General features: G+C 50.4%; 1 protein-coding gene across 1 annotated transcript; it reads right to left on the minus strand.

Annotated features, from left to right (window-relative positions):
- Positions 1–551: 551 nt before the first annotated feature.
- Positions 552–14,297, minus strand: BPIFB6 (BPI fold containing family B member 6). Its single transcript, XM_044985787.1, has 12 exons — positions 14,226–14,297; positions 13,030–13,129; positions 9,371–9,475; positions 8,162–8,308; positions 7,650–7,713; positions 6,301–6,361; positions 5,341–5,432; positions 4,833–5,009; positions 3,739–3,792; positions 2,347–2,517; positions 1,984–2,051; positions 552–695 (listed from the first exon to the last, which is right to left on the minus strand). Exons 2-12 carry the CDS (start codon positions 13,113–13,115, stop codon positions 605–607), a joined length of 1,116 nt encoding a protein of 371 aa, XP_044841722.1. The 5' UTR covers positions 13,116–13,129; positions 14,226–14,297; the 3' UTR covers positions 552–604.
- Between the last annotated feature and the right edge of the window lie 32 nt (positions 14,298–14,329).

Consider the following 14,329-nt stretch of genomic DNA (forward strand, 5'->3'; position numbering starts at 1 on the left):
TACCACCAGTTCTAGTATTTCCTTTGGCAATGACTCGGCTCTTCCACAGGTCAGCTAGTAACCGAGAATCAGAGCGCAGTGCAAATGATAGATCTCGGACAAACTGAAGTGCTAAGAGCCTGCTGTAATTGTCTCCTGTCCTTCACGGGCTTTTATGTTATCTAAGTACACACCCTGGACATCAACAGCCCCTCCTTCTCGGTAATGAAAGCGGGATTGGAGTGAGTGAGGAACCTTGAACCTGCAATGCACACACTGTTAATGCAGAACAGATTTTCACTGCAGCATTGTTGCAAGCGTTGGGGACGGTTATTTATTGACCAAAAGTCTTCCAGGAATTAAAGTGAGTGCATTAACTCACAGCCATCAGTCCAGATTGCTAATATTTCCTGGCAAAAGAGGTGGTGAGTTCTCCAATTAATTTGTCACTAGAACTTCTTACTTGTAATAACATTTTGATTTAGGGGATTATAGCACATTGATTTTTGAAATTAAACTATTACTAGGAATACAAGAAATCCAGCTGGGTTCCCAAGAATGAACTCCAGGGCTAGACATTTTTGACCAACACGTCAACACTCCGATTCATAGATACAATTATTCTTCAGCATTTGCTTGTGCCGAGTATCACACACGCCACTGAACTCACAGCGAACGTGCCAATGGACGAAGCTGCCAAGGCCATTTCATACAAGCTGCAGAGAAAGGAAATAGGCGTTGTCATCTCCTCTCCACCCCTTGTTTATTTGTGACTCCTTTTCCCTGCCGCTGGCAGCATTTCCCGCAACCCACCCCCCTTTCCTCCCTCCAGCCTCTTTGTTTGACTTGCTGCCCTGGATCAAGGTCTCCACTCACGACAAGGGTCAGACGTCCAACAGAGCTTGGGCTTTACCTCTGCACTGACTCCACTGATTTACCCCCGGGGAAGCAAAAGGAAAAGCCGACTGTCTCTACCAGAAAGACAGGTAAAGAGATGAACGAACCTCCCCATTAACTCACAGAACCACTGTTCTCCCTTCCCCGACCTACAGCTGGGCAGGAAAAACTCTTCCTGTCTCACAAAAATTGTCAAGACTTTGAAAAATTTTCCTGTCCTAAATTTGGAGGGAAAAATCAAAATCTTAAAATTTTTCATAAACCAAAGACACTGGGAAAAAATTCAAATGAAATATTTTGTTTCAATTTTGACAAGGGTGTCTGTCTGTCTATGGTGGGGTTTTTTTGCTTTGTTTTTTAACTATAATTTGCTTAAATTTCTAAGCAAAAAATCATTTTGAACCAGGAAATGAGAATTTTTCATTCTGATAATGTCCAACAATATTTTTTTTGACAATTTTGAAATTTATTTCAAAATTCTTTAGTCGAACAATTTCTAAGAACTTTTCAAAACGCTTCCATTTTGACCAACTGGAGTTTCCAACCAAAAAAAATGTTGAAAAATTCCCAATCGACCCCCCTCAACTCTCCCAGCAGGTGCCGGGATTGGCTTTTCTCGTCTCTGGATGGGTATTTTCTAACTGATAATTTTATAAGAAGTCCCCTGGAGGAGGTGGGGAAGGAAGAGAAGCCGATTTCCTTTTGTTCACTTGTCATTCCGATTTCCTCTTGGGTCTTTAAACTCCTCGGCTCCAGGGCTCACCACAGCTGACTGACCCACCTTGCTCTGCCATTCTCCATGTCCGCACATAATACTTGTCTTTATTGTAACTACGGATGCATGTTTCATCTAATTCACAGTTCATACACCTCAGAACTGGGGTTTGCAAACAAACACTATGTGGCCTCAGCCCATCCTGCTGCCCTTGGGGGCTCAGCACCGTTCCTTCTACCTAATTCCTCCTACTGGGACTCTACCCAGCGACCCCTCCAGGCACCCTAGCAATACCCAGGCATGGTTTCTGAGTACTTGGCCTTTTCAAGAGTCGGGAATTATCACACTCTTAACGGTAAGAAACAATGGAAGGAGAATAGCGAATGTCTGACCTGTCCAGACCTAAGGAGATCCGCAGCTTCTCTTCGTGAATAGAGAATTGGGTATCCAAATTGATATGCTGCAATGAGAAAACTGAGTCAGCATCAGAAGTCGGTTCAGTCCTGCATGGCAGCACGTGGGCATGGAGCCAGATCTTTGGCCCCGTGTCTGTCTCCATTGAACCATTTTAGCGACGCGAAGGGGGCTTCCAGCTGCCCCACAGGAACACAGAGGCATCCCCAGGGGATGCTAAGCAGGGCCCGGCTTCCTCCCTCCCCTCTAGGAGTGTGTGTTGGGGGCAGGCTGGGAGCTGCCTCCCTGGGGACGATGTAGCTATCCCTAGAGCAGCCCCCCAACTGATCATTTCAACGTACAATGTCCAGGACAAAGAGGGATTCCCGAGCAGCGCTGGGCTGCGAAGTGAGGAACTCCGCGGTGCCGAAGAGATGCACGAGGCCTTTGTCCTGCCGCATGGTGAGCACGGGCGGTTTAGTTATTCGGATTTCAATAACCATCGGCTGAGACGGAGGCAACGACTCAGAGAGCTGGAGAGATTCCAAGGCAAAGATGATAAAGTGACAGGCCCACCCAGCCACCTCTCTGATCAGCCCCAACACAGGCTCTGGAGAACAGCACCCGCAAGCCCATAAAACTTCCAGGTTACCAGAAAAGTGATCTCCTGAGAAAAGCATGGCACTGGCATTGAATTGTGTGTTGATTGGAGAATGGTACCTGTCCCTTTCATTGGCATTCCCTGATTCTTCCGTGTTCCTTGGGCAAGCAAAACCTCTTCTTACATAACAGACACCTCCCCTTCTTAATCAATTAGCAGGTACAACAGCTGGTTCTTGTTATCCCCCCCCCCCCCCGCAATTTGAGCCGTATCCTGCGAGGGGTTCAGCACCTGTGACTCCCTCCAAAGTCAGTGGAACTACAGGCACTCAGCCACTCTTGGGATAAAGCCTGTAAGAACCACTAGTACCAGTCCTTCAACTTCCGTGAGCACCAAACTCATTCATTTTTGCCCAGCTATGCAGAAATGTGCTGCTGAATTGCTGCCAAAGAATGAAGCAGCGTGGTAGAGCTGCCACCAAAGTGACGCCGATCGCGGGTTTTTCTTTTTTTTTTTCCTTTGCCGCTTAGGGTGGCAAAAAAGCTGGAGCCGGCCCTGCATGCAGTCGCAGTAATTATGCAGGCAAATGTATCCACAATTCTGAAACACTGGGCTCTCAAAAATACCTGGATCTAAATTAAACCTGGTGAGACAATTCATCATTTTACTGAACGCCCATGATCTGTCTTGTTGATCAAACGAAGAGAAAGCAATGCTCGGTTTGGGGAAAGAGCCGAAGCAGGATCTGGTGGAGGAGGCACCACGCTGTCTGCTTCCACAGGAACGAGGGTGACCAGATGTCCCCATTTTATAGGGACAGTCCCAATTTTGGGGTCTTTTTCTTGTATAGGCTCCTCTTTTAGGTAATAATTGGAGATATACCAATCTCCTAGAACTGGAAGGGACCTTGAAAGGTCATCGAGTCCAGCCCCCTGCCTTCACTAGCAGGACCAATTTTTGCCCCAGATCCCTAAGTGGCCCCCTCAAGGACTGAACTCAGAACCCTGGGTTTAGCAGGCCAATGCTCAAACCACTGAGCTATCCCCTTACCCCCCACCCTGTCCTGATTTTTCACACTTGCTGCCTGGTCACCCTAACAGGAACCCTGAGATCCCTCACAGGCCAATGGGATAAATAAATAAAGTTCACCAACCATGGGGATCAAGGCGCCAAGTGTTGTCGTCGTTAATGGAGGAAGCCCAAGAATCTGCCAGTAAAAAGTTAAGAGGCAGTGAGACAATAGGCAACAGTTACATAGAAAACCTGAGATCAGTGGGCCCCAGCCTGAGGTGCACTGGAAAGAGGGCACAGGTAGGTTTCTACCCTCTTTCTTCTTCCTCGCCCCCAGGGCAGCTTTGGCCTCTGATCAAATTAGAGCAGCATCAGCTAGAGCTGCCCCCACGGGCCATTCTGGGGCCCAGCATGGTCACAACTCAACAAGCTCTTTCCCTCCGCCGCCTGGCCTCCTGGCTCCAACCCCCACACTCGGGGCACGTGGCATTGAACTAGGCAGCCAGGTTTGTGCCTCTTGCCACCTAGAGATTCCCTTCGACAAGGGAAATCTGAAGCTGGTCCATTTGGCAGCTTTGCTGCAGCATCCAGGTGTATGGTAGATAATGAGTTTCTGAATTTCTCTCATGGAATAAATTTCTTTCCTGCTCCAAGATATTCCAGGAGTTGGGAATTTATGCTCATGACTCCAGCTGCAGGGTCCCTGCAGGGGAATGATGTCACGGAGTGTGGGGAAGCCAGGGCCCTGCACCCCTCTTCCTCAGATTCACCGGGACTCTCAGCCAGCCAGTAAAACAGAAGGTTTATCAGATGACAGGAGCACAGTCCCAAGCGGAGCGTGTAGGTACAACCAGAACCCCTCAATCAAGTCCTTCTGGGGGGTTCAGGGAGCTTAGACCCCAGCTTGGGATTCCCTGCGTTGCACCCCCAGCCCAAGACTGAAAACAAAAACTCCCCCAGCAGCTCTCTCCCCCCTCCCCCTGCTCCTCCTCTCCTTTGTTCAGTCTCCTGGGCAGAAGGTGTCACTTTTCCCAACCCCCCTCCTGGCTCAGGTAGCCTCCTTCAAGGCAAGTCCCCCATCCCCAATGTAACCCCCCTGCGACATTCCCAGGTCAAATCCGCCCTGCTTCCTGCTCCGTCACAAATGATAAACAGGTATGGATGGATCTTGCCTGAACAGGTGTTCAGGTTTCCTTATTAGCCCCAAAGGAAAAGCCCCAACTTTGAATTGCTCACTATGGTCTCCGTGACATCAAGGTTGAGGGATGTTTGTATGAGAGTGAGCTCGGCACTCAGGAAATTCACTGACAGGGCCAGCTGGGTAGCGGAGTCCCTTTTCGGCGGCAGGGAGGTAAGAGCTGGGGGGTCAGCGGGAAGGTCAATGAGATCTCCACCCTCTTGCAGGACCGTGGTCTGAAAGGAGAGGTAGAGAGAGACACATTCAGCCATTTCCAGAGAGGGGCGCAGCGATCCAGAGGGTTTGCATTTGGACAATATGCAGGCCACTGGCTGACTCGCCTTGTTCTGTTGCTAGGATTTTATGTTAAGCAACAACATCAGTATAGAACGGTGGAGCAAGAGCACTGACAACTGGGGCATGAGATTGAGCAGCTTCCTTGTCCACAGAGCCCCCTGCTTAAGGCCACAGGGGCCCAGGCAGCACCTATGAGAATAAGGGTCCCTGTTATCCAAATCATCAGAGCCCCTCGCATCCCCTCACACCCAGCCCAGCAGTGGCGCTTACATTTAAATCCAGTTCTATGAAATCTTCACTCGTCACCGGTGGGCTCAGCAAAGCATAGCAGATGCTTCCAGCGGCGCCGACTGAGCTCAGGGCTGCAGAGAAAAAGCGAGAAGCCATTTAAACAGCAGCAAACGTGCCAAGTGCTGCAAACCCTCCAGCGGAGGGAACAGGACGCCCTCCCAACGAGGTTAGCCAACCAGTTACACAGGAAGGCAGTAACCTGAGTGCCTCTGCCCTCACTGCTGCCGAATGCTTGGGCCTGGTACAATCCGGGGCTCCCGATGGGATTTCCCTGTTGCTCTCTGCCCACATGAACAAGGCCTGTCATCTGGGCTCTGTAAAGCAGCCCACGCACGCTCTTTGGAGTTCTCTCCATCAGTTTCCCCACAGACCCTTCTGCCACCCCTGCAATGGTCCTAGTGGCCTGGAAGGCTCCATCTGAAACCTGAGCCAAAACCAATACACAGCCCTCTGCACTAGCCAGCCCTAGGAGAGAGTGAAATAGACCAGGAGAGGATTGGGGATTTATTCTCCAGAGGACCCTTAATACCCAACTATCTCTATGTGCGTGAAGAGCAATGAGTGTCTCCTTAGGCCCCACTTCAGGAAAGCACTTAAGCACATGCTCAAAGTTAAGCACATCTTTAAGTGCCCCAGGGGACTAACGCACTACTCCATGCTCAGCACCTGTTTCAGTGATGTACTAGAGAGGGCTGCCTTCGTGAACGGAGCCCTGATAGTGCAGCAATTGTGTGATCACCCTCCACCCCATTCCCTTTGTGGTACCAGGCCTTGTTCCGGGGGTGCCCTGAGAGAGCAGCCCCAGGGCTCCCAGGAGTGAAAGGACAGTGGCTGTGCCTGCAGCAGCACTCCTTGGCCTGCCCGCTCTGCCATCGTCCTTGGGTTTGCTCCGTGTTCTGGGAGCTACTGAGAGGAGGACAAGATGAAGCCACAACTTACAAACCAGGGTGGTGAACTTTTGGTTCACAAGGGTAAGCACAGCATCCACTGCTGGGCACAGCTACAAGGTGAGAGGAGACACAAAACTCCAGTGAGGCACAAGCAGGAACAAGACCCAGAGCTAGGCATTTTTTCTACTGTGAAGCTTTTGGATTCGTCGGTGCAGGGCCAGATTCTCCTCTAGCTTCCAGCAGTGTCCCAGTGGGGTGACTCCAGTGGAGCTACTGCCCATTTTACACCCAGGGCAAAGCCGAACCTTTGGCATCATGTTGTGCGATGGGCATCCCGCAGCTCAGAGCCTGGCCTACAGGCTCGGGCTCACGCTCCAGCACTAAAGCCAGCAGGGTAGAGGCTGCGGCTCAAGCTGGAGCTTGGGCTCCGGAGCGCCTCCCCAGAACGCCTCCCCGGCAATGTTTAGCGCCATAGCATGAGCCCGTCTGCAAACCCTGGGCGGGCTCCGAGACTCTCTGCTTGCTGTGTACACATACGCTAAGGGGCACAGCCTGGGCGGCTGGAGGTTGTGGTGGCTTTATGCACCTTTCTGCCCTCCCAATCCGGGGCTGTTTCGGGGCCTGGAGAGCCTGGGGAGACCTGTCTAAGTTACAGCAGCCTCCCCAAAGTGCCCTATGCCCACAGTAAATAGAACCAACCCTGCATGCTGTCCACCGCCCCCACCACCACACACACACACTCCGATTTAGTTAAACGTGTTTCTGATCAATTTAAGCTGAACTGAAAGAAGCCTGATTTAAACTGAAGTATGAGTGTTCACACAGCATAGTGCAGCGGCAAAAAATAGGAGTGTAAACGTGGTGGCACATGTCAGCAATGCAGGTATGTACCCAGGGTCCCTGGAGCATTGGAGAGTTGCACCAGTGCATCTACACTGCTATTTGCAGCTGTGCTAGCAAGGGTATGTCTACTCAAGCTGCAATCTCAGCTCCAGCTGGCAGTGTAGACGTGCTATCATCGGTCAACAACACACCTCCAGTTAAACAGCTGCAAACGTGTGTATAAGCAAGTCCCTAAATATTGAAGAAGAAGAAAAAAAGGGTTATCGAGACATGGTCACTCACCATCGTGACCACTGTAGGCAAATGTGTCCGTGTCACTTTGTCTGAGATTACAAGCTCTTTGGGACGACGACTGTGTCTTCATTTAGATTCGTAAAGACCTCAGCACATTGCGGGTGTTACCAGAAACAGACAAATACTAGAGCACACCCACTGTTACCAAAGTGTCCTACTTCAAATACCACCAGTACGAGAACTGTTTACTGACCGCCACCCCTGGGCAGTTACTCTCTGGAGGAAAAATGGGTAGTGGATGAACTACACAAACAGACTTACCATGTCTGGCAGGACTTTTTGAAGGGTGGTATCCAGGAACTTGTTCACAAGTTTGGGCAGCATGCTGGGCAAAAGTGGTAAAGAAAGAAATCAACAGAGTAAATAAAGCAATTCAAAATGACAACAGTTGCTGCGAAGCAAAAGGTCAGAGGATCAGCACCAGAAGAATCCAGTTGGCAAACTAGTCCGAAGTGTTTTGTGCCGGCTTTAAGCAATGCTAAAAGGTTCCCAGTCCTAGAAGAAGCTCCGTCATCCTGGAGACCATTTCAGTGCACGTAGATGGATACCGCCTGGAAATAGAGTCAGGTGTCTGTGGCTGAAATTCACTCCAGTACCGAGGGGTCAGCACAAGGCCATTGCTCTTTTCATCTAGCACTTGGTGCTCTGATTTTCACTCTGCCAGCACTGAGCTGGGGACCTGCCCTCATGGTTATAAGTGTTAAGTATTACAAACAGTGGCAAACCTAGTGAGCATTGTCTGCCATAGAAGAGGCTAAATCTCGGGCACTCACCTGCTGGGGAGATTGGTTTTAACACTAACGAGAGAAATCTGGCAGTCGCCAACGCTGAATTTGGGGCAACCCGAGTCATCCTGCGACAGTTTGTTCTTGGCGGTCATGTTCGCAACCACTGTGATTTCTATATTTCCACCTATAAAGCTGCACAGAGCAAACTTCAGTTACCTCTGGTGAATTCTGTACTTACATCATCCTCCAGGGCGACCAGCTAGCATCCAGAAGGTGCTGATTGGCTCAGGGTCCATGCCAGCTGACCTCCTCCTTCTGATGCCTTAATGTAGGGCTGCTTAACCTGACCTTCCAGCTTGCTAAAGGGAGGGGGGACTTCTGGGGTGGTCCCAGGGAGTTGCTTTAGGGAAATGGTTAAGAAATCACTGCCCTAGAGTCCGTGTGCATTGAGTCTAAGGCGACATGTCTAGCACTGCTCTGGACTGTTTATCTCCTGGCAATAAAACCCCTTAAAACTCTCCTGCTTCTTGCTCATCTTCTGGCTACCTGATTTTATGGAAACCTCGAACGTACCCTTTGGCTAGGGACGTAGCGCTAACGCTATAGCCACACTGGCCCACGCACGCTGAGCTGGTGAGAGAGGCAGGCAATGCCGAATGCCGGAGTGGTGAGAGCTGCTCCTCTGGAAGAGACGGTTCTCCATCAGATCAATGCACTGTGCCTCTGGAAAGGCAGACAGAGGAGCCAGAACGGATGCTGGAAGCACCAGGGAGGGTACGAGATACAAGTCCAGCCTGGTGGCCTTTGCCATGCCAGGGGTGACTTACACATGGAGTCTGTTTGATACGGTGCAGAGGGCCCCCACACCAGCACCTACCACCCTTTCTCTTCCTTAGCATTGCAGCTCTCAAGCCCAAACTAATCCCGTGTTTGCCAAATGCTCTCAGCTCTGGCTAACCCATCTGCAGAGCATGCCACATGCCGGCCACTGCACTTCAGGTGTTGAACATTTCTGCAGAAGATGGGAAATAAACATGTTGCATTCCTTGCTGTCCCGAATATAATTGTTTTTAATTCCTTATCAGCTTCCTGGGATCATTAACTCAAGGAACAGTTTACCCAACAGATCTGCTCACACGGTGCATTTTCCCAGGTTCCCCAGGGAGACTTATTTGTTTTCAAATATTCTCAGTTCAATACGAATTGTTGAAAAGGAACGTCACCTTCTCACACCGCAGGCAGGATTGCACTCACCTCTTCCCAACGATGGTTATGCGAATTAATACAGCCATGAAGAGCCCAGTCCCTGGTAAGAATGTCAGTGTTATCTCAGGGGGCTGAAAATCTTTAACTTTGACCCTATGGGATAAAACCAGGTGAGCAGTTAGGAGAGCCGGTGCCTGCACTAGTGAGACCGGAGTCTAAAGGGATACAAATCCCGTCAGGATTATTCCATTTGTCATTGCAGCAGCCAGGGGCGGCTCTAGACATTTCACCGGCCCAAGCACAGCAGCATGCCGTGGGGGACGCTATGCCAGCCGGCGAGAGGGCAGCAGGCGGCTCTGGTCGACCTCCCGCAGGCACCCACCGGAGCCGCAGGACCAGCGGACCCTCCACAGGCACGCCTGCGGGAGGTCCACCGAAGCTGTCTGCCACCCTCCCGGCAGCCGGCATAGCCCCCCCCCCCCCAAGCACGTGCACGTGGCACGTGCATGCCACCCCAAGCACGTGCTTGGCATGCTGAGGCCTGGAGCCACCCCTGGCAGCAGCATCTAAGGGCTCCGGTCAGGGATCAGAACCCCAAGTGCTGTAGAGACACGGAACTAAGAGATGCGCCCCTGTCGTGAAGTGCACAGACTAAATAAGAAACCTAGAACCCTTGGTGACTGGCAGACCACGTCTCCATGGCCTATGCAGAGGTTTCGTATGCAGGTCAAAAATTCCTAAACAAACGGGACAAGTTATAGTAATCAGAGAAGTGTAGACCTGAAAGGGACCTCGAGAGGCCATCGAGTCCATCCCCCTGTGCTGAGGCAGGACCAAGTAAACCTGGACTATCCCTCACAGGCATTTGTCCCACCTGTCCTTAAAACACTCCAACGCCAGGGATTCCACAACCTCCTCAGAAGCCTGTTCCAAAGCTCAGCTACCCTCAGAGGGAGAACGTTTTCCCTAACATCTGACCTGAATCTCCCTGGCTGCAGATTGAGCCGATTACTGCTTGTCCTGCCTTCAGTGCACATGGAGAACAATTCATCACCGTCCTCCTTAAAACAGCCCTTAACAGATTGGAAGACTTATCAGGTCTCCCCCAGTCCTTTTTTCTCAAAACTAAATATTCCCAGGGGGTTTTAACCTTTCCTCATAGGACAGGGGTTCTCGACTTGTAATCCTTCTTGTTACTTTTTTCTGGACTCACTCCCCACATCTCCCCCAAAGTGGGGTGCCCAGAACTGGGCACAGGACTCCAGCTGAGGCCTCCCCGGTGCTGAGCAGAGCAGCACAATTACCTCCGAGGTCTTGTCTTGCTAACACACCCTCGATTTCTATTGGCCTTGTTTGCAACTGCATCCCACTGTTGTCTCATATCAGTGGCAATGGAGTCTTCCTAGAAGTGGCGGGGCCAGGAGGCCCCATCCCTCCTTTTCCCCCACAAGGTCCTGTCCCTCAGCCAAGCCAGAGCTGGGCCAGGGAACCCGGGCGCCTCTATCTGCCCGGGGCTGGGGGCCCAAGAGCAGCCCCTGGCTCGTGTCCCCAGGCCCCAGTGGAGGGTCCATGGTTCCCCACAGCTGCCCAGGCTCCCTGGGCCGCTCTTCCCTGAGCTGGGCTCCAGCTTCTGGCCTGACCAGGAGGCAGAGCCTCTGGGGGAAGAGAAGGGGCAGGGGCCAGGCCCACCCACTTTCAAAAGTGGGAGGGACATGGCCCCTTGGCCCCCTCTGTTCTGGCACCCCTGACTCATATTCAATTTGTGATCCACTACCCTCCCCCCCGCAAGATCCCTTTCAGTGTTACCACCTAGCCGGTTATTCCCCATTTTGCACTTGATTTTTTTTCTTCCTAAGTGAAGTATTTGGCATTTGTCTTTATTGAATTTCATCTTGTTGATTTCAGATCAATTTTCTTGGTGTCACCCACAGATTCTATAAGCGTACTCGCCACTCCATTATTCCAAGCCATTAATGAAAATGTTGAACAGAACCAGACCCTGGGCAGACCCCCCGTGGGACCCTGCTAGATACATCCTCCCGGTTTGACAGCAAACCATCGATACTACTCTGAGTAAGAGTCTTTCAACCAGTTATGCACCCAACTTCGAGTAATTTCGTCTAGACCACATTTCCCTGGTTTACTTATAAGATCATCATTTGGGACTGTCTCAAAAGCCTCACTAAAATCAAAGGTTTCCGAGTAGCAGCCGTCTTAGTCTGTATCCGCAAAAAGAACAGGAGGACTTGTGGCACCTTAGCAACTAACACATTTATTTGACCCATTCACTCCCAATCTTTATTTAAACCTAATTTAATGGTGTCCATTTTTCCAATTCAGCAGTCTCTCGTTGGAGTCTGTTTTTGAAGCAAAACTCCAACAAAAATACTTCAAACACAGAATTAATTTGCAAACTGGACACCATTAAATTAGGCTTAAAGAAAGACTGGGAGTGGATGGGTCATTACACAAAGTAAAACGGTTTCCCCATGTTTATTTCTCTCCCCCCCTCCCTTCCTCACAACTTCTTGTCAACTGCTGCAAATGGGACGTTCTGATTACCACTACAAAAAGTTTTTTTCTCTCCTGCTGGTAATAGCTCACCTTAACTGATCACTCTCGTTAGAGTGTGTATGGTAACACCTATTGTTTCATGTCCTCTGTGCAGGGCCGGCTCCAGACCCCAGCACCCCAAGAGCGGCAGGCGGCTCCGGTGGACCTCCCGCAGACGTGCCTGCGGATGCTCCACCAAAGCCGCGGGACCAGCGGCCCCTCTGCAGGCACGTCTGCGGGAGGTCCACCGGAGCCGCAGGACTGGCGACCGGCAGAGCGGCCCCCGCGGCGCGCCGCCCTGCTTGGGGCGGTGAAATTACTAGAGCCGCCCCTGCCTCTGTGTATATTATATATCTTCCTACTGTACTTTCCACTACATGCATCCGATGAAGTGGGTTTTAGCCCATGAAAGCTTATGCTCAAATACATTTGTTACTTTCTAAGGTGCCACAAGGACTCCTGTTCTTTTTACTAAAAATCAAAGTAGACCATGTCTTCAGAGCCCGCCCCCCCACATCTACAGAAGGAAATGAGGTTGACTTAGCATGATTTGCTCTTGACAACTCCACATTGGCTTTTACTTATTTCCCTATTATCCTCCAGGTGCGTACAAACTGGTTGTTTAATAATTTGTTCCAATATCTTTCCAGGTGTTGAAGTTAGGCTGACTGGTCTGTAATTCCCTGAGTCCTCTTTGTTCCCATTTTTAAAGATCAAAAGTATTATGTTTGCCCTTCTCCAGTTCTCTGGCTAAATGCAAACAGTGTCTCCTGATGTGGGTGATGCTGAATCTTCGATTTAACTTCAGCCTCTAGTCCCTTCTGTATCTATCAGTGAACTTCTGATCTATGGCCACCCTGTGTTACAGAAACTTCCTGTGTCTACAACAAACTCCCTAGCAAAGTAAGCAAGAATTAACCTCTGATCTGCTTTGAAGCAGCAGTTCACATGCTGTGTTGCCTTCAGGTGATGGCATCTCCATATGTTTGTAAGGTGACACTAGCATGCTGCTTTCCATTAAAATCACACTTCTTAATGGCTCCAGATTCATTTGCTGCTCCTCTGGGCTGATGCTTCCACACCTAATGCAAATAGCTAGCATTTTTCACCTGCAGAGCATTGACATAATGCTTGACAGGTTGAGTTCAACTCACCCTGAAATGCCCTTGATGGGTTTGACATCTGGCTGCTTTTTAGTTGCAGCTGCTGCCAGTTTCTGAAGAATGTCGCTCTCAGTCATTGCATCGGAGACAGCTGGAATATTTCCACAAGACAAGGTGTGGTTAGCACAGATGCCTCATCAGCAGGGATGGAGATAAGTGGGGAGGGAATCTTGTCAGGGAATTCAGGAAAGCATGCTGTGTAAATCATTCAGCTGCATGGCAGTCCTATCCCAGTAAACACAGGTGTGGTTGAGAAGTCTATGATGACAGTCATATGGCAAATTACAGCAATCTTTGCAGTCACTTCAGTGTGGCTGACTTCTGTGCAGGGGGTTCCACCTGAACCACCATCTGTTGTGTGTGCATTTTAATTCTAGACATGAAATAGATTTTACTCAGCTGCCCACAGACAATGCCCTCCCCCTTCATCCTACCCATCAGGCCATCACGTAGCTAGAACCTGCAGTTCTCCCGTCTGTGGGCATTGGTACATTGTCCCACCTCTGGAGAGCAGAACATGCATTTCTCCATGTGAGCGACTTTTATTGCAGGTTATGGAAAACAGCAAACAAAGGAAAAACAAACATGAAGAGTTTGATTCTCGGGCCTGCCTGTGCTGTGCTCTGTACGAGGTGTCAGGTGGCTTTATACCCCTTCAGCACTTCCACCTTCCTATCCTAGGGCTAGCTTGGCCTCTAGCATGCTTAAAGTAGCCGCAGGGCTTCTCTACGTTATGCCCAAGGGGCTGGTCTGGCCTCTGGGAATTGGGGAAGCTCATTGGTGCTTTGGCCATGTGCCACATATGTGGGCTGCGCAAGGGGGCAGCTCTGGTTCTACACCTGGGGATTTCCCCAGCGCCCGGCTGGGAATTCTCAGCCATCCAGACAAATGGGCTTTACTACCCTTTGCACCACAGAACAGCACACAGTTGCTATCTTGAACCCAGGAGTCCCCATATTAGAGAGCCCAGGAATTCACTGTCACATTCTGCAGCTGAAGTTAAACATGTGGCTGCAGCCTCAAGGGGACATTTCAAGGTTGTGGGCACAGAAAACAGGACGGCGCCAATCTCCTCTTTCCCACAGCCACATGCACCAGCCACACCAGCCTGATGCTCTGCACAAATGTGAGGGGTTCGCTCCAGGCACAGCTGACTGACTCATTGCGCAACACACTTATTGACTCACCACGATCTATTGTTCCAAGATCAATCTTCAGGATGGCCCCAGGGGCATCTGTTCTTTGAGATGTAGCCAGCCAACCACAGGAGAAGAAAATGCACCAAATCTTT

This window comes from Mauremys mutica, chromosome 13, assembly GCF_020497125.1.
Source record: "Mauremys mutica isolate MM-2020 ecotype Southern chromosome 13, ASM2049712v1, whole genome shotgun sequence".
In the NCBI taxonomy this organism is placed as follows: Eukaryota; Metazoa; Chordata; order Testudines; family Geoemydidae; genus Mauremys; species Mauremys mutica.

What these genes read in the sequence shown, in the direction of transcription:
- BPIFB6 (XM_044985787.1), bottom strand. Translation starts at nt 13,115, where the DNA reads ATGACTGAGAGCGACATTCTTCAGAAACTGGCAGCAGCTGCAACTAAA. An exon ending in ATAACCATCGTTGGGAAGAG is followed by an intron (nt 8,309 to 9,370) that starts GTGAGTGCAATC and finishes TGCTCTGTGCAG; the next exon opens with CTTTATAGGTGGAAATATAG. An exon ending in CCCTCTTTGTCCTGGACATT is followed by an intron (nt 2,052 to 2,346) that starts GTACGTTGAAAT and finishes TTCTCATTGCAG; the next exon opens with CATATCAATTTGGATACCCA.